The sequence below is a fragment of the Salvelinus alpinus genome, chromosome 19 (assembly GCF_045679555.1).
Source record: "Salvelinus alpinus chromosome 19, SLU_Salpinus.1, whole genome shotgun sequence".
NCBI lineage: Eukaryota > Metazoa > Chordata > Actinopteri > Salmoniformes > Salmonidae > Salvelinus > Salvelinus alpinus.
Window position 1 is genome coordinate 40,200,189 of NC_092104.1, and position 20,166 is coordinate 40,220,354.

The 20,166-nt window shown below is 41.4% G+C and overlaps 1 protein-coding gene across 3 annotated transcripts in view; it reads left to right on the forward strand.

Moving 5' to 3' along the window:
- The window catches only part of LOC139545576 (nuclear receptor subfamily 6 group A member 1-A-like), a 99,556-nt gene extending 84,773 nt beyond the window's left edge, over positions 1-14,783 (forward strand). For all 3 annotated transcript variants that reach the window (XM_071353511.1, XM_071353512.1, XM_071353513.1), the window contains 8 exons: positions 3,441-3,671; positions 4,330-4,385; positions 6,347-6,516; positions 7,050-7,283; positions 7,522-7,776; positions 9,032-9,153; positions 9,466-9,618; positions 9,753-14,783. In XM_071353511.1, coding sequence (XP_071209612.1) covers positions 3,441-3,671; positions 4,330-4,385; positions 6,347-6,516; positions 7,050-7,283; positions 7,522-7,776; positions 9,032-9,153; positions 9,466-9,618; positions 9,753-9,892 — 1,361 coding nt within the window. In that variant the 3' untranslated portion in view covers positions 9,893-14,783. The remainder of the gene's footprint in view (positions 1-3,440; positions 3,672-4,329; positions 4,386-6,346; positions 6,517-7,049; positions 7,284-7,521; positions 7,777-9,031; positions 9,154-9,465; positions 9,619-9,752) is intronic.
- The last annotated feature ends 5,383 nt before the right edge of the window (positions 14,784-20,166 follow it).

Sequence of the window (20,166 nt, forward strand, 5' to 3'; positions counted from 1 at the left end):
AGTTTGCTCACTAACTATTGGAGCGCATCACAGGAGGCTGTTGAGGGGGAGGACGGCTCATAATAATGGCTGGAAGGGAGTGAATGGAATGGCATCAAACACATAGAAACCATGTGTGTGATGTGTTCGATAGCATTCCATTTGTTCCATTCCAGCCATTATTATGAGCCCATCATCCCCAATTAAGGTGTCACTGCCCGCCTGTGGAGCGCACAAACCGCACCGGATCTCCATCTAACGTTCATCTGACATGCGCACCGCCGTTCGTTCGGTGGGGTGTGTCTTCGGGACCACCTGCCGCCGGTGGGCGTCTGACTGCCGACATTTTAGTGTAAATCTACATGTAGAATCGGTTTGAACTCAGTTTGGACCCCAGTGGACCTCAGAATGGAGGTGAAAACCAGGGTTCTGGATGTTTCTCTCTGTATATTTACAAAATCTCCCAATGCAGTCTCCCATGTTGATCTGTAAACCTTCACTTTGATAACTTCACTGTTTATATTTTCCCAGTTAGTGGTCACCTGTTTTTCAGGATGAACCAGTTCATGGTACTTTATTTTGGGAGTTCTGTTTGAAGCACACTCCCTACTTTAATGTTTGTATATTTTGCATTACTCATTTCATATGTATATACTGTATTCTACTGTATTTTAGTCTATGCCGCTCCGACATTGCTGTCAGGTATTTATATATTCTTAATTCCATTCCTTGACTTTAGATTTGTGTGTATTGTTGTGAAATTGTTAGATATAACTTGTTAGATATTACTGCACTGTTGGAGCTATAAACACAAGCATTTCACTACACCCGCAATAACATCTGCTAAACATGTGTATGTGACCAATAATCGCAGTGCAAGAGGCATCACTACAGTCCCTGGTTCGAAACCAGGCTGTATCACATCCGGCCGTGATTGGGAGTCCCATAGGGCAGCGCACAATTGGCCCAGCGTCGTCCGGGTTTGGCCGGGGTTGGCCGTCATTGTAAAGAAGAATTTGTTCTAAACTGACATATATATATATCATTTTTTAATATTTTTACTATACTTAGTAATGGATGATGATAAAGTGGGGACAACAAACCACATGTAATTGCTGATTGACCAACAGAAACTGGGATGGGATGCCTTGTTAACTGATATCATAATTAGAAAGCTAAGCCAGTAAGGTTGGGGTTGTTCTGTGTTATCTCTTCTTCTGGCAGCCGTTGCTTCGCTGGGCTATTCACTGTAACCATGGCATCAACCCATCTGTTCAGAGCTTTTATGAGGGGGGATGGTGCGGGGGTTGAGGGGTGTGTGTGTGTTTGTGTGTTGGCGGACGGGGGTTGATCGATAGGGTAGCACTAACACGGTGGACAGCAGAGAGTAGGGAAATAGGTTTTGGGTCTAATTCATTCTCTGCCTGCATAGTGTTTTATTATCTAACCTAGAGGTAGATGGGGATTATGCCAGCTAAGATTTTAAACAGCTTTTTAAAGTTTGGTGTCCTCAAAGTGTGCTGGTCTGCAGATTGTGCCGTTTCTGTGGTGATTAGTAAAGTAACTAAGAATGTCAGGAGTTCACAAAGGATTGTAAGTCTTTAATTTAAATCCTTAGTTGCTTCGTCTCTTTTTGGATTTATAAGTGAATGACCCATTGATTCTTGAAGAATGTAAACTATAAATGGCGTAATCAAATCAAACTTCATTTGTCACATGCGCCAAATACAACAGGTGTAGACCTTATTGTCAAATGCTTACTTACAAGCCCTTAACCAACAGTGCAGATCAAGAAGAGTTAAACAAATATTTACCAAATAGACTAAAGTAAAAAATAATTTAAAAAAAGTAACACACCTTATGCACATAGTTCAAGTGTCGTTCCCCATCAGAACCCAAAATATAAGATTGGAGTGAAACAATGTTTGTAATCAACGTAAATCTAAACTGTATAGCCTCAAAACATGGTCAAAACTACACATTTGGGATCATGTATGGTCAGTCCTTGCATCCGTAGCTCTAGTAGTTACATTCCTCCAGCCCAATCCCTTAGCTTTTTAGTAAAACAGGAGAGAACACATTGTTATTGTTTCTAGCTTTAAGTACATCTCTCTATGATCCAAACTCCAACACGCACACCCAATGGAACGTATGCACACACAGACACATGAAAGCCAGACATGTCACTCTATAGAGATGAATGTAAAGCCAAAAGCTATTTAGCATCAGCGATATTGGTATTTGGGGATAAGGGCTACTGTAGTAAGCTAGGTGTTTTGAACTTTATTCTGTTTTCACATCTGGGTCTCTAGTGGCCACCACATGTTGTTAATCTGCTGGCTAACCTTAAACTCAGAGCACTGTGTAATTTAACCAACTATTTTTGAATGTGCTTCATTTGGAACATCCTGTTCCACTACTTCCTCAAAGGCAGCCCTTCCCTCGCCTTTATCCAAGCCCCCAAATATCCCCCAACATGTGTTCCAAGTTACTGCCCTCACTTGCTCTTAACAACATTTCACATTTTGAAACTCTCAGCAGAAAAGCTGCACCATATACCCTTTGAGGAAACGAGGTTATGGCTAAAATGTAAAGGCTCTGGTCTGCACTGGGTTTGTCTTTTAAAGAAGATAGCTGTGATATGAACCTACCAGTTGGACACTGGAGGCTGCTGAGGGGAAGACGTCTCATAACAATGGCTGGATTTGGGTGGATGGAATCGTATCAAACATATGGAAACCATGTGTTTGATGTGTTCGATAACATTCCATTTATTCCATTCCAGCCAATACTATGAGCCCATCATCCCCAATTAAGGTGTCACTGCCCGCCTGTGGAGTTAGAGAATCATTAACTGTTAGTTGGTCTGATATATTTAAACAAATATAAATTCCCTTGTCACACCAGCGTGTTATGCTCACAGTGAGAGATTTAGACCTCATGTGGGCTTGCGTTTCAGTGTACTCTATATCTATGAAAGGGGAGTGAATCTAGTCAGGTTTCACCGAGTGGTGTTAGACTATAGTCACACTGAAGAGTTGAAATGACGCTGCCACTGTGTCTAAGGGAAAGGAGAGCCTGTACACAAATCACCAGGCAGCCCAGCGTGTGTCGTTTAGCCTGGCCCTTTCTCTGCTCAGACCTATTGAATAAAACATTCAAGATGTCTGCCCTCTCTGCCCATTCTTCCTCCTAACATCCAGCTGGTTACACTGGTTGGCTACCCTAAGTTCCACGACGATGGTTAGAGCTGTAGGATACATATGCTTGGTGAAGACTTATGGCAACGGGTTTCTTTTCAGATCTGAGAGCAATTTTGATCATGCTGCATTTTCTCCGTAGATATTTATCTTTATTATGTCCAATTTGTCATTGATGTTACTTGAATGTTGTGATATGTGGCAGGCGTCTGTCGGTTTTCTGTCTTCTGTTCTAACAAGTCCTTCTGTCTCTCCTGTCAGATGTTGCAGCTGACCCACGTGTTTGCCTTATCTGTGGAGACCGCGCCACAGGCCTGCACTATGGCATCATCTCCTGCGAGGGCTGCAAGGGCTTCTTCAAGCGCAGCATCTGCAACAAGCGCGTGTACCGCTGCAGCCGTGACAAGAACTGCGAGATGTCGCGCAAGCAGCGCAACCGCTGCCAATACTGCCGCCTGCTCAAGTGTCTACAGATGGGAATGAACCGCAAAGGTAAGAGGAGACCAAAGAGGCAAGAGTGACGAGCAGACGAGAGCCACGTATGCAGAGGCCTAGAATTCTGAGCTGAATGTACTGTACTAGAACCATAGTAGATTGTTCTAGAACCACAGATTTCATTGGAAAAGCTCCATGGGGGTTTCCACTAGAGAGCACAACCACAAAGTCAAAATTGGCTATATATCCTAAAAAATTCATGAAAACCAAAACAATGTAATTTAAGGTTAGGCATAAGATTATCTGTGTGGTTAGGGTTAATGCTAAGGTTTAACATGTGATTTTAAGAAGATAAATTGTATAAATGGGGGGGGTTTGAGTTTGTGGCAGTGTTAACTAGTGATGACCCCACCCTCTTGTCAGCTCGCAGCTAGGCCGCCCAGCTCTTTTGTTATGTAGCTAGTGCTCTCTGCTGGATTGACTGTGTAGATGAAGTTTCACATTTTGCTGTACTCTTTCCTGATGATCTGCTGTGGCACAATCATAGCAGCCACCAGGTGGAGCCATAGTACCAATGTTGCTATCACTACCCCTCTAGGAATTGTACTGTACTTTAGTGTTTTTTATGTCTTGAAACCCAAACATAGTATTTTTAAAAACCATACAGTTTGTTTCTCTTATTGTGGTGCTTATGGCTGTTCTGTGTGTTTTCCAGCAATCAGGGAAGATGGCATGCCAGGAGGGAGAAACAAAAGCATTGGGCCTGTCCAGGTAAATATTCACTGTGCACTCTACTACAGCTAATTACAGCTAGTTTCCCACAGCGACTTTGATATTGCAGAACTGTTCTGATTTTCTTTATTTTCTTTAAATTTAAATTGCTTACTAAGAATTGTTATGTAAAATGCTGGTCATTTCTAACCCATTGCCCTGAACTGTGCTTATTATAAATTGAATTGAACCCATCTTTGACAGTGATTTCATGCTCACATTAACTTATTATTTCATTAGCTGGCTTTAAACAAGGTAATTGGGCAAATCAGCATCCCTAATTGCTTGCAGCACCAGTCATTATTTACAGTGTTCAATTCAATCTATGTCATTAACTCCTCCCGAGTTGAAGTGATGAGAGAAGATGAAAAATTAGGGGGTAATTTTTTTAAGAAAAAATAAATAAATAAATGTTATTAACATTAGATGAAGGATTAGCCATGCTTTTCAAATATCATTTTGGCATAGCTAAGATGTGGGTCATTCCATGTCATTTCAGCAAGCCATGACACCCACCATCTCAGATTGTTCTGAAATCGTGTCTGTAGTTAGAAACAGGTAAGATAAGCATTCCGGAAGCATTATTTTGTTGAAATATAATTTGATCTCTTAGAAATTAAGCTAAATAATTGCACACAAATTGGATATTTTAATTTCTAGGATTCATATAATATTCAATAATTATAGTACCTAACATCCGATTTGGACCAAACTTTTTTGTAACAATGAGTAAGACATGAGGAATCCAAAGAAGCGGTCAAAAGCCACCCACACACCCTCCTCCCCCACACCCCACATCAATCCCACTCCAAAAACAAGTATATAGTATCAGTTCCCTATGTTTGAGAAATAATATGGAGCTGAGGCTCTGAGTATTGTTTCTTCATCCTATGTAATGTATTCTCAATGAATTTGGCAACAAAAAAAAGTTTATCCTGTTCAGAGAAATTAGTCATTGAAGTTATTGGGTTTGTGTCCCATCCTACTGTACATCCCAATTAACAAGTTCTGACCACTAGATGGTGCTGTTCCTGCTATTAGGTGATCTTTTTTTAAAGATTCCCCCCAACACCCATTATTAAAGGGATAGTTCACCTAAATTACAAAATTAAATATAGCTTCTTACCCTGTAAGCAGGATGGGACATAAACACTTCAAAAAATTAAAAAAAATTCTGAAAAGGGGAAAGGAAACATCAACAAATTCACTGAGAATACATTACATAGGATAAAGAAACAATACTCCAAGCCACAGCTCCATACTAATTGTCAAACATAGGGAACTGATACTATATACTCATTGTTGGGGTGGGATTGGTGTGGGGTATGGGGGGCTTTTGACAATTTCTTTGGATTCCTCATGCCTAACTCATTGTTAGAAAAAAGTTTGGTCCAAATCAGATTTTGGGTACTATAGTTATTAAATATATGAATCCTATATATTAAAATGGCCAATTTGGGTGCAATCAATTAGCTTAATATTTTAGAGATCAAGTTATATGTCAACATTATAACGTTGCAGGAATACTTATCTGTTTCTATCAACAAAAACTATTTCAGAACAATTTGATATGGTGGGTGTTGAAATCCTCTTTCTTGTGTTTTTTTGAAGTGGAACGACCCCTGTATGTGTGGGTGGGTGGGTGGGTGCGTGCGCATGTGCATGGTGTGGCCTTGTGCCTCTGTGGAACAAGTTGTCCTAGGATAATTATACCCTGGACAACAATGCTATGTTAATCCATTCAGATGCCTGAAAACAATGCTGTAGTATTAACAGCTAAAGACTTGAAGTACCCAGGGGAGTGAATTATAATAGTTAATGGGCTTGCCAATGTCATGACTCTTTACATATTCTCTCTCTCTCTCTCTCTCTCTCTCTCTCTCTCTCTCTCTGTCTCTGTCTCTGTCTCTGTCTCTGTCTCTGTCTCTGTCTCTGTCTCTGTCTCTGTCTCTGTGTCACAGATCACAGATGAGGAGATTGAGCGGATCATGTCGGGACAGGAGTTTAAGGAGGAAGCCAGTCTCCCGGAGCACACCTGGAGCAACAATGGTGACAGTAGTGACCACAGTTCCCCTAGCAACGGCGCCTCCGAGGGCAACCAGCCATCACCCGCATCCACTCTGTCATCCAAGTGAGTTAGCAACTCCTCTACATTAGGGAGCATCGTAGCCATTGTCAGCAGTTTGTCCAGTTACGAAATAATGAACTGCCCCTGACATCTCATTGCCAAGTTAGTAAGGTGTTTGCCACTAGAGGAATGCCTGAATGCAATCTATTCAGACTTAGCAGTGATATCTGTAGAATGAATTCGTACCAGTATCTGCTGTTCTTGCTATGGAGACATGCATAGTGTCTATCTACAAGCAGCAAGGCCAAACATAGTCTATGTAGTGTGGTGGTATCTATTTGAATCTCTCTCTGTGTCAACATCAACATATCTATATCAGCCATGTACTCTGATTATGTTAGAAATGCACAGAAATAGTTATTTATCAAATCTCAACAACATGAGCACACTTAACCATTTCTGGCATTTAGTGTAAGTACAGTATGTAGTTGAACGACTATTGTGAGTAAATGATCTCGCGGCAGTGACAGTTCTACTGTGTTTTCCATCATGTCTGAGGTGTTAGTGTGTTTGACCATTGTGTTTTCTCTGTCCAGTCGCTCTGTAGAGATGAATGGCGGCTACACGGCTGCTCTCAGGGACCAGTACATGAACACCCCCATGAACACCCCCTACCAGCTGCTACCTCACCTCTTCAGCTACCATGCCCAGTCAGGCCTGCTGGCCCCCCAGCCCCGCAACCTCTACCCCCAGTCACACCCCCTGGTGCTGCAGCTAGTGGCTGCAGAGGACCTGGCTCCACTGACCACCCCCATGCTGATAGAGGATGGGTGAGTAGGCCTGCTTAACCGGAAATATCTGCTGAGCACTCAAACTGTGGCATGTTTTTGACATAACAATTCCAGCAGACATCTATTTGGAAATGTGTTTTATAATATGAATTGTTCAACCACGTGACAAGGTCAGCTACAACTCCTGGCCCAATACAATAACAGGAACACTTTGCTGCTATGAAGCCTGTTGATATTCACATCCGCGTCTCTCTGTCTCCCCTGTTATGTGTGTCAGGTACAAGGTGACTCAGGTGGAGTTGTTTACGCTGCTGTGTCGTCTGGCCGACGAGCTGCTTTTTCGTCAGATCTCGTGGATCAAGAAGCTGCCGTTCTTCTGCGAGATGTCCATTGAGGACTACACCTGTCTGCTCAGCTCCACCTGGCAGGAGCTCATCCTGCTCTCCTGCCTCACCATCTACAGTGCGCAGATCTTTGGAGACCTGGCCGACGTCACCACCAAGTACACACCCTCTGAGGACGAGATGCAGGGGTGAGTATTGCCCGACAGTGGGATCACTGTCAGGGTTAAACAATGATACTAGGTTGTGTTCATAGGTTTATTTTGGAATCATTGTATGGAAAGAGACCATTTAGCTGGGACACCCTCGTCTTCTGCCGAGTGGCGCAGCGGTCTAAGGCACTGCATTTCAGTGCTTGAGGCATCACTACAGACACCCTGGTTCGATTCCAGGCTGTATCACAACCGGCCGTGATTGGGAGTCCCATAGGGCGGCGCACAATTGGCCCAGCGTCTTCCGGGTTTGGCCGGTATAGGCCGTCATTTAAAAAATGTTAATAAAATTCTCCTTTTGTGTTGTTCATGCATCAAACGTTAGAAGGCAATAGTGTTTGCTTACCTGGATTATGTTATTGTAGTATTTTTGGGAGGTGTGGTGGCTGAATACGGCTCTAAAGAGAAGGGATGATGTCAAAATTTGAGTTGTGTTTCCTTCTGCAACAACAGTCTCCTACAGAGACCACCGTTCCACTCTGTGAGTTCACAATCTCTAAAGGCTGTGATATTTCGACCATTACATCGAGGTATATTGGTTTTGGAAGTGTGCCAGTGAACTGTCCTGTGAGGTGGATGACTCCTCAGGACTGTGGCTAGCACTGTCTGGGCCATTATGAAATACAGGTCTGTCCCTCTGTCCCAGATTGGCCATAATACTGTGGGGGCTTGGTTGTGTGTAAATCAGACCAGAATTATCAGCCCTTTTGGCACACTTGTTCCTAATTTTCTATTGGATTTACGGCTGGGTTGTGTTGCAATGGCCCATTTGCCTGCAGTTTGCACATTCAAGGAGAAGGTGTCTGATTTACTAAGCCAGTTACTAAGCGGTGTGTAGGCACATGCACTAAAGAGATCAAGATTTAAGGGGCGCTGCAGAGACGGGTATAGAGATTGATGAGTACAGTTGTTCAGTTTGCCATGTTTAAGTACACGCTCCTTCCTTAAAGCTAAAGGAAATGTTTAGTCAGCGAGATGAATGTCCTTAATCACTTGTAGTGGATCAGGCACCCCCCCCACCCCATCCGTACTGCTCATCATCTTATTACGGTCATGATTGAATCAACTATCATAAATCTACTCTCCCTTAACTTTGTTATTTCTTTGTGATTTTCCACTTCTGTAGCTGTGTGTACAAGAGCTGGTAGTCTTGTTGATTTTGTGGGTTGTTTGCGTGTGAGCGGGCGTATCACATTCCACAATCTCCCCATGTTTTTGTATGCGTCCTCTCCAGATTCAGTGAGAATGGCATGGAGGTGATGGAGAGGCTGATCTATCTGTTCCGCAAGTTCCACCAGTTGAAGGTCAGCAACGAGGAGTACGCCTGCATGAAAGCCATCAACTTCTTGAACCAAGGTAACACACACACACACACACACACACACACACACACACACACACACACACACACACACACACACACACACACACACACACACACACACACACACACACACACACACACACACACACACACACACACACACACACACACACACACACACACACACACACACACACACAGTCAGACACAGCACTGATCCTTCAGGAATTTTCTAAACTGCTCTGCTGCTCAGATGCTTTATTGAATAAAAAGAATGCAAACGTCACACATACATGAACAGTAGCTAAGGTCCTCTCCTCAATGTGTCCCTGTCTGTCGTGCAGATATCCGCGGTCTGACTAACGTCTCCCAGTTGGAGCAGCTGAACAAGCGCTACTGGTACGTGTGTCAGGACTACACTGAGTACAAGTACCCTCACCAGCCCAAACGCTTCCCCGAGATCATGATGTGTCTGCCAGAGATCCGCTTCATGGCAGGTAAGTTGGGGCATCTATCAGGGATTGGCATGGCGGGCGGTGTATTATGAAATGCTAATATAAAGGTCCATAACAAGGTAGGCGATAGGATAATTGTTCTGTACTCACACCCTGTGAAACATGTTTCTTTCCAGGCAAGCTGGTGAATGTTCCCCTGGAACAGCTCCCCCTTTTGTTCAAAGCAGTCTTGCACTCCTGCAAATCCAGCCTAATCAGCTACAGGACAGGAAGTTCCCCCTGTCTGACTTCTACGGGTACCTCCCCTGGGAACTGAGCCCTGCCCTGCTGGCTCTAGGACCACCCCTTTACTCAGAGCTGGCCTAGGGGGCAGGGCAAGGGACTGGTCCTCCTTCCTGTGAATGTGACAAGCAGCTAGTTTTATAAAGCTTTTTTTCTCTATATATTTATTACACGACAGAGCTGAATGTATGCTGATTTATGCTGTGCACATGCTTCTGTACAAACTAAATGCACATTGATGCATTGGTCTTTGGAGTTTACACGTGTGTATCCGATTGCTCAATGTGTCGGTGTTGCCATTGTTAGAACTTGATTTGAAACATTTATTTTGTTCGGATGGGGCCGGATATAAATGAGTTGACAAGTGTTTTGAGACTACCTCAGGAAGATGTTGTTTCTATTTTCAGGTACCTTTTTCTCGCTGTTTTGAAATGAAGAGTTGCTCAGTCTAAATCCAATCCCTGTAAATGCTTTAAACTCCTGAATCATAGATTGATAAGTAGGCCTTTACCACAAAATTGACCAAAGGCATTGCTGTATTTTGAACCAAAGATAAAAAAGTGTTCACCCCTGCAATCAACAAATGAATGTTCACTACTGGTGTATTGTCCCCCTTCTTGTAGTATTTTTCTATACTGTGTTACCCACACTATCTCTTACAGAACCCACAGACAGACTTCCTGTAAGGGATGGGCTGGTCAGTTTTGAACATTCCTAGACTTTCAGTGAGGTGACATTTAGCTGGATTGTGGGATCTTCGTAGAAAACGAGCATACGGGTATTTTCTACAATCATAGACTGCGGAACAAATTGAATTGCAGAGGTAGGGGAAGTTTGCTATTAGCTGTATTGATTTTTGTTGTTGTTGACCAAAGTGTTATGCAAAGCTTTTTCAAGCAGAACCCATAGATGGGTGATGAGCCGATAGCTCAATGTAATGATTTCTTATCAATGAAGGACCCGAATAAGAAATGAATCAATGTGCGTCGGAGCTGGAGGGGAGAACTTCTGCTGACAGATAGACACACAGTGTAGCTGTTTCCCATCCTAACCCCTAATGCTGAGACACCACAGACAAAGGCCCCACTGTCTTCGCTCCTAGTCCCTGTAGCACCCATCTGTTTCTCCAGGCATACAACTTTTAGCCCTCCACTGGTACTCCCTTGCCCAATCCTTAGCCTCTGCACATGCTCATTGGGTCGGTGGTCCGGTCCGCACAGTTAGGCTAGAAGGACATGCTGGCCTGCTCATTTTTACTACTACATCTTAGACAGTGTTGGGTTTGGAATGCTCAGGTGACTACTTTTGGCTGTAAAAGAGGAGAGATGGAGGAGACATTAGGGGCTTGTCTATTAATCTGGAAGGACTAGAGGTTACTTCCGGCTTGCACATCATCTGAGACAGATATGCACATTGTTTAAAAAAAAAAAAACATACAGAGAAATAGGTTCTTTATTTTCTATGTATGAGATGATCATTTTGCCCACTTGAAGAGTCTTTTTTGATCATTCAGGTTTTATCTGTTTCATAGTAACCGTTGTTTGAACATTTGGGGCAATGCAGTCCTTCAAATGACTCTCTTTTATGCGTGCTGTGGTGAGGCAGGACACATTCTTTGACCATGACCTTGGCAAAGTCCCCACCCTGCATGCTCCTCTCTCTCAGGTCCTTGTGGACCTGTATTTAAACAGGGTAAAGTGAGTGTTATGTATTGCATTCAGGAGTTATTCAGTGATCACAATGCTGATGTACTTGTAGGATTCGTAGTCGTAGGATTCAGGACATTGTAGGTCCTTTTTAGAAGGTGTTTTCTTTTTCAAATATTTTCCTGTTTTATGAAAGTGAATGTGTTGGTTATAAGGGCATGTTTTAGAACAGATTGTTTTCGAACAGATTTAAAACAACTGGTGAACCAGTTCAGTGTTGAGATGATTTGGCTGAAGGTGGCCTGAGACAGGGCCGAAATGCCAGAGATGTCCCCTTTCCAAACTGAGCATGCTCAAAATAACCTCAACTATCAGGTCGGCTTACTCTCTCCCTTCACCACTACTGTAAGTCCAGCCAAGTTTGTCTATCTCAGCCTTAACACTACTACCTGCCTTAAAGGAGTACTCCACCCAAAAAACGATATTTTGTTATTTGTTTCATTTGTCCATTGTTGACATAGTCCCAAAATGTTTTGCTTGTCAGCAATCAATTTTCAAGATATGTAACTTTTAAAATACAGAAATCATCCCCCATATGATGCATCTCTGGGTGAAATGTTCCTTTAACACTGTACTATCTTATGCCCTGAACCACCCTTTGAATACTTTCACCAATGGTGTGTTCTTTGTTTCAGTAGTTTTCAAGTAGCCACCTTTCCATCTTTTTTTAAAAATAAATTTTCAATGTTATTGTTAAAGCTAGAATCCTTAATTAGAACAATAACAAAGCGGCCACCCCGCCTTAGTTTTGGTAAAAAGCTGAGGGATGGGCCTGGAGTAATGTAACCACTCTCAAATTCATAGACAGAGCTATGGATGCAAGGACTGACCATCCATGACATCAATTCTAGTTTTAACCATGTTTTGAGGCTATACAGTGTTTGTTTACATTGACATTACAATTCTTTCTGATGGATGTTGGATGTGATTCTATCAACTCTCTGCTGTAATTTAAGTTCCAAAAGAATATAGTGTTTATGGTATTGATATTACAATTCAAAAGTGTTTATGGATTGATCACTTTTACTATTACCAAAAACATGTCACAGATTTGATGAATAAAATGATATCTGCAGACAGTGAATTAACTCAACAGAAGACAGGCACCTGTGAAACTGGTAAATATTATGCATATTTATGCATGATCCTTCACATGCAAAGCCTTTACTGTATTCCCCAGTGTCATTTGGGCCTGAGGTGTGGAGTTTTCAACTCAGATATTAGAAGGGAGTCACACACCGTGGCTTCCTACTTTTCTTTCAGTTGACCGTCTGTGAACAAAGCAGAGAACATTGAGGTGTGCCAGAAGTCATGGTGGAGAGCAGCCAGCCACTGGTCTGGGGTGCTCAGTGCATATGGCACTCCTAAACTCAGGGATCAGACATTTTTAGGGTACTTGTGTCTGAGATCCTAGCCCAGTGCTGCTGCTGCCGTACAGTGTCACTCTGGCCATCATACATGAATATAGGGACTCTAAGTGGCAGATTCTTCGTTGCAGTCTCTTTTTAAAATCAAACGTCACATTGCTACCTTGCTGCCAACACCTCTCATGTTTTGAAACACATGTAATACAAACTCATTACCATTCTTACTATTTTCTGGAATGTGTTTTTACAGATAATGGATATGTAATTTGCAATTTCTATACTGAAACTACCTCTTTTTGTGTGTCATCACGTTGCTTACTTTCACACAGGTAATGTTTAAAAAAAATCATATTTATTGGTTTCATTGCACCAATGTTCTGTTATTTTGTGTCTCTTATTTCATCTAGTTACCTCACTGTTACCAATTTTGCATGTAAACGTTTCCTCATATGTTTTTCCGTGGTACCTCAGGACAAACTGCAGGCTCGCCCTTGGTGGATGGGAGTCAGTTTGACCACCGTGCCAGTTTACATTTACTCTGACAACTTTTTTTCTGTGATCGATCATGCAGTTTACAACGTCACACCAAGTGATCAATGAAAACGGATCAGACGGATGACTTATCTACCACATCATGACCGTACATTACCAATCATTAACACACCTGATTACCATACCAAATCATTTCTATGGGAATCTCGGCATACTGTATGTAATCACATGCCATAGGCGGTTACCATTTGTTCACTTTTCTGCGGTCGTTTTATCAATACTTCCCATTTTACTGGTGAATCAGTGTTTCGTTTTACAGTTTATATAGCAACATATAACCCAGTATGGTATTCCAATCAATGTATTGTGTTCATTCACTATATTTATATAGTTTTCAAGATGGGGTGTACCAAACAATGTAAAGGCGATGTGTAAAGACTTTAAAAGGGTTAAATGATCAGTATCATGTTTGATATTTAGAATGCTGCTTGTGAGTGATTATTCATTAGAATGTAACTTTGGCCCTTCTGCCATATCCTGTTAACATGCTTGTCTTCACTCATCTCAACAATGAATGGTTTTCTGTTATAACAGTGTTATTACAAGCTTATTCAGTGTTATTACAATTCATTCGTTGAAGCTCCTTATTAAGGAGCCCACAATGGGGCAACTAGAGCAGATAAAATCATAACATATCTCAGGGAACAACGTCTTAAAGTATTTCCATTGAATCTGCACCACTGGGAACCCAGATGAAATGCATTACATTTTTATCTGCCATGTTTGTTTTTTTCTCCTTAAAGGGATACTTTAAGGGATCCCCAGAGTCAGATGAACTCATGGATACCATTTTTGTGGTTCTGCATCCAGTATGAGGGAAGTTAGAGGTAGTTTCACGAGCCAATGCTAAGTACCGTTAGCTCAATGAATGGAACTCAATGGCAACAACTAGCATGCCTGCTGTTACCATAGATTTCCAGTCATTGCGCTGATTCAGAAGGGTTGGGTTAAATGCGAAAGACACATTTCAGGTGAAGGCATTCAGTTGTACTACTGACTAGGTATCCCCCTTTCCCTAATGCTAGTTAGAAGTTGCGCCAACGCTAGTTAGCAGCTTCCTTCAAACTGCACACAGAGATATAAAATGGTATCCACGAGTTCATCTGACTCTGGGGAAGTAGATTAAGGGTTTCATTGCCAAAATCCCGAAGTATCCCTTTAAATCTTTTGAAAAACCTCTCTCCTCTGCTTTTCTTACTTGAACTACCTGTGACAAATGTGATCCATATGTGTTAAACGCATGTTTAGAATATGTTAGGACTTGAAACCAAATAAATGTGAACGTTATGCAACTGTGCAATTGTTGTCATGTCTATTATTATTTAACAGTGTGAAGAGTCTCTATGCTTCCCTTTTGTTTCATGCTTATTTGCTATAAAAAAAAAACTGTTGCTATCTGATCATTCTATCTGATAGTATTAATCTTACCAAGACATGTACGTCTAGGGTGTAAGGGACACACTCTTTCTCTGTCATTTGAAGCCCGTCAGCAGATTTTGGATTGGCCTAATCTGTGTGTCCCTGACCCATCCAGCCTAATTTGTTTTGCAGACTGAGAAAGCCTATCATTCACACACACACACAAAAACAAACCGTTCCTGCATTAGAGAGAGAAAGATCTGTATCTAGACAACATGAATTATGATCATCTACATTTAGGGTGTAACTAAAATGCAGGACCCAGGGACAGGACCACAGTATACTGCACCTTCGGTAGAACCTGAATGCTAAAGCTGAATGAAACTGCAATGCATATTGAAATGTAAGCAATGAATCTCAATGTCGTCCTTAATATAGTCAAAGAAGAGGAGGAGATCGAGGCCAAACACACGATCGACAGTGACATTGTCCTGTTTAGGTTATCTGGAGATTGATCAGTGGAGCTGCTGCCTGCATCATGTCTGTGATCCGGCCCAGGAGTGGTCCATTGGCGGAGGAGGGCCTACTTATCTGCTCAAGGCTGAGCGAGGCGAGGGGATTTTGACAGGCTGTTCTAACAGCAGCCCCTCTTCTCTCCCCTGACAGGATCCCCTCCTTCACTGACTGACCTCCACCCTCAGGCCCACTCAAGGCTGAAGGTGTGGAGTCCCTTTCAATGCAGATGTATCATGCAGGGATAACAAAGGTTATGAAGGGGAAAATGTATCCTGTGCATGGATTGTGTTGAATATGATGGTGTATACCTGACATAATAGCAAATCCTATCAATACCGCTATTTACATCTACCACTCACAATAGAGAAATGGGCCATACCATGACAAATGCAGTATACACAATTCAATGCATTAAGATAACACTATAAAAGTCACAAAATCAATAACATTGTCAAGACCAAAATATTCAGAACCAAATATGGTTATAGTATGTGTTGTGCAGCTCCCAGTCAGGACAGGGTTGAGGGATATTAATTGCAGGCCCTGGCAGCGTTAGGTTTTGGTTGGCCCACCATAGCGGGAGCTGCCCTTTAGAAATGCCACCCTCTGAGCCAGGTTCTCTTATCAGAACTAAAAGTCCAATATCCTATCTCTTTGATAAGAGCCAGAGGTTTGATCAACACAGAGTTGGAGCTGAGATAGAAGAGCACAGTACCACAGACTTAGGGGAGGATTGCTGCTTTGATTAAGATGTAAAGACAATCTAGAGGAAATGACACGTCTTTACTTGTCTTGCCAGGGGGTTTCATCATAACAAGCCTTTGGGATTCACGCACATATTCCTCCAACTGCACTATCCTTTGTTCATTTTGTTCGCTCAGTGCCTTGACCATGTCTGCTTTTACTGGGATGTGACTTTGTTGGTAGCAGTGGTGGCGTTGGTGTTTAATGGAACTAGCCCCATGACACCTGCCTGTGCTTTAGGTTGAGCCCATTTACGTTACTCTTGGAGACATGTCAAGGCTAGGCCTGATCCCCTCACCAACATGAGAGAGATACAAGTGAAGAGAGAGAGAGGGGGATAGAGAAAGTTAGGTAGGAAAAATCCTTAGAGAGGGTGGATAAAGACATAGATAGAAGAGAGAGCGAGAGAGAGAAAGAGAGATCAAAAGAGAGAGAGAGAGAAAGAGATCGGGATAAAGAGAGATCGAGAGAGAGAGAGAGAGAGAGAGAGAGAGAGAGAGAGAGAGAGAGAGAGAGAGAGAGAGAGAGAGAGAGAGAGAGAGAGAGAGAGAGAGAGAGAGAGAAAAAAAGAGAGAGAGCATTTCGGGAGCATGTAGCATGGACTGTAGGGAAATGGCGTCGGCATCAGAGAAATGTGAGGGAACAAGGTTAGATCCCTCTGAAAGTGTGTCAGTTGGCGGAGGGTGAGGAATGGTGGGACTGTTATCGTAAGGCAGCGGGGCTGGAGTGCGCCAGGGTCAAGGGGAACAACATGATAGGGCTCCCCCAAGGAGAGTGGGGAGATGTGGAGAGGGGGGAGACAAGAGAGAGAGGGGGAGATGACCACACCTGGAGAAACCACGCTTCAGGAGCGTGGCAGAAAGGACACAGGCCAATAAATCCAAGTGGACACTGATAGGCCTGTACTGTCAAGGCTGAAAGACCCTTGAATCTCCATAATGATGTTCTGGTTGTTAAAGGAGCAATCTGCAGTTTAAACAATAACAAAGTTGGGCCTGGAGAAATGTAACCACTGTCAAATTCATAGACAGAGCAATGAATGCATTGACTGATCGTCCATGACATTAAAATAATAATTTTAACCATGTTTTGGAGCTATGTTGCTTACAAACAATGGAGTAAAGCAAGCTTATATTTTGAGTTCTTACTGCATATGCTGTTCTTCAAGAATCAATGGGTATATAATTAATATCAAAGTTTAAAAAGTCAAAAAATAATTAAAAAGTCAAAAAAATTAAATAAATTAAAAAGTAAATTTAATAAATTAAATCGATGTACCAATGCCAGATTGCCCCTTTAAAGATGTACAACAGGAACAAATGACATGTCTGTTGAGTTTATAAGGAAATAATGATCAAAAATGTATTAAAATAATTTGCATATATTGTTTAAGATATGTTTGGCCTTATAAATATACATATATTTTAAATATATATATTTGTTCTTGTCTCAAATTCTCTGTCTGGTGTCAGAGATTTATAATGGATAAAAAGCTGTAAATGCTATAATCTTACCTAATGAATACCTACCAGGCTGTTGTAACCTTGAATGTAAATGGGCTTCTGGCAGACACCAACATTTGAACATCTGCTTGTCCAGTTAATCACTTCAATCTGATTCCCTTCACTAGAGCATGCTCATAAATGGAAACAGCATTTTAATAAATGCTCATATCAAACACTGAGTGATATAACCCTGATTCTCAGGGCCAGGAAATGAAATTGAGGGAAAACAAATGAGAATTTGTTTAAAGTTTTGTATTTGCGTCTATAACACTTTGGAGGCAAAAGAGATTGAGGACTTTTAGATCTGTCTCCAAATTTTGAGAGGAGAGTTTTGGTCAAGGACAGCTCCAGGAGGTTTGCCAGGCAGTAACAGTAATATCTGTACTGTACATGTTAAAGTGGCTGTACTGTCCAGAGAGTCCATATTGACAGATCCACCTCAAACTTTCATTATAGTACACTACTCTGTACTAGACAACTGGGTTGCTCCTGTCTTTCTCATTACTGAATGTTTTGCCAAACAAACATTTATAAATGCGGTTTCTGAAGATTCCTGACATGTTAAAATGTGAAGGACAGAGAATTTTTGGACTGAAGTGAAAGCAGAATAATATTCTGAAGAGAGATGTACTACAACAATGGACTGTATAGGCCCTTTTGATGCATTCCAAGTTGATACTGCATGAAATTACTTTGACTGCTATAATGGATTATCAAACCAAAATATAGGGATATGTTTAAGTGTGTGCAAGGTTTCATTTGAGGATGACCTTGTGGGGACATGTTTCTATTGTTGCTGAACACAAAGCTGACTTCTCAAAAGAGCACTAACAGAAACGGCTGTTAAATTTCAGTAATAAGTCAATGCCAAGGAATGGTGTTAATGTATTGAGGTGCTCCATCTATGCTGTAGGCCTAGGCTTGCATCTCCCAGCTCTGAGCATCAATGAGGCTAAGCACAAATACTGACAGGGCTGCATTGTTTTATTGTTTTCTCACAATTACTATTCAATACCGTCTCCTACTACCTTATTATTACTACTTACTTACTTACTTACTTACTAATTACTTACTTACTTACTTACTCAGTGGTGTAAAGTACTTAAGTAAAAATACTTTAAAGTACTACTTAAGGAGCTTTTGGGGGTATCTGTACTTTACTATTTGTATTTTTGACAACTTTTTACTTTTACTTCACAACATTCCTAATGAAAATAATGTACTTTTTACTCCATACCTTTTCCCTGACACCCAAAAGTTCTTGTTACATTTTGAATGCTTAGCAGGACAGAAAATGGTCCAATTCACACACTGATCAAGAGAACATCCCTAGTCATCCCTACTGACTCTTATCTGGCGGACTCACTAAGCACAAATGTTTTGTTTGTTAATTATGTCTGGGTGTTGGAGTGTGCCCCTGGCTATCTGTGAATTTCAAAAATCAAGACAATTGTGCAGTCTGGTTTGCTTAATATAAGTAATTTGAAATGATTTATACTTTTACTTTTGATACTTAAGTATACATACTTTTAGACTTTTACTCAAGTAGTATTTTATTGGGTGACTTTCGCTTTTACTGTAGTCATTTTCTATTAAGGTATCTTTACTTTTACTAGAGTATGTCATTTGGATACTTTTTCCACCACTGTACTTACTACTACTACTTACTTAGTACTTACTTCCTATAATAATTAATAACTAATACAATCCCCAATGCTGACAGTAGGCCTGCTGTGCATGCTTCAACCACTACTGAAAGAGTGTTTGGTTTTGTAGTCCTTGGTAGTTTATATGCATCAAGATGGTAGTCTATATACATAGAGTAGACCACCAGAGGGCATAACTCCAAAATAGTCATTACAGATACACATGTTCATTTTGTCCATCACATTTCATCAAACCCATGTCTATTGTAAATGTAATTAATATGGATATATGAAAGTCTTTGAGGGAAAAAATAGTTTAGTTCCAAAGTAATTCTAGCTCTTAGTGAAGTGTTTGTGGTTTTAATCTTTGACCTTGTGGGAAGACACTGGCTGCAACCCCTTGCACGTTTGCTTTCTTAAGATGCTATTGTAGTTTGACCATCTTTGTTCCTCCTCCAAGTGTTTTGCTTGGTTTAGTTTGTGCAGTACCCTTACCCCAAGGACAGACGGAAGACACTGACATATGTATTGAGCCAGGGGTTATCGTATTGTTCATGCTTTCTTTGTGATTTGTTATTGGCAAGTAGAAATGTAGTCTCTCCATATACGTATATTCTTCTTCGAATGCAGTCTCCATTTTCTTCTGAGAAAGCAGTCTCCTTACACTTTCTTCTGTATCGTTCAGATAGCTCCTCTTTGAGGCACAATTGATCCAATCAATAACTGGTAACGGTTGTTACACCTGGGTGAGATGGCTACACATAAACTGACGTTCCACGTGTTACATCCAGTCAGTCTGTTCTACTGTAATTCCATCCTTGTCTGAACCATCAGCATGTATTTTCTATTGCATAATTATATAATGAATACATTCGATTAAATGTTCACAGAAAATAATACTTACTTTTTTTAT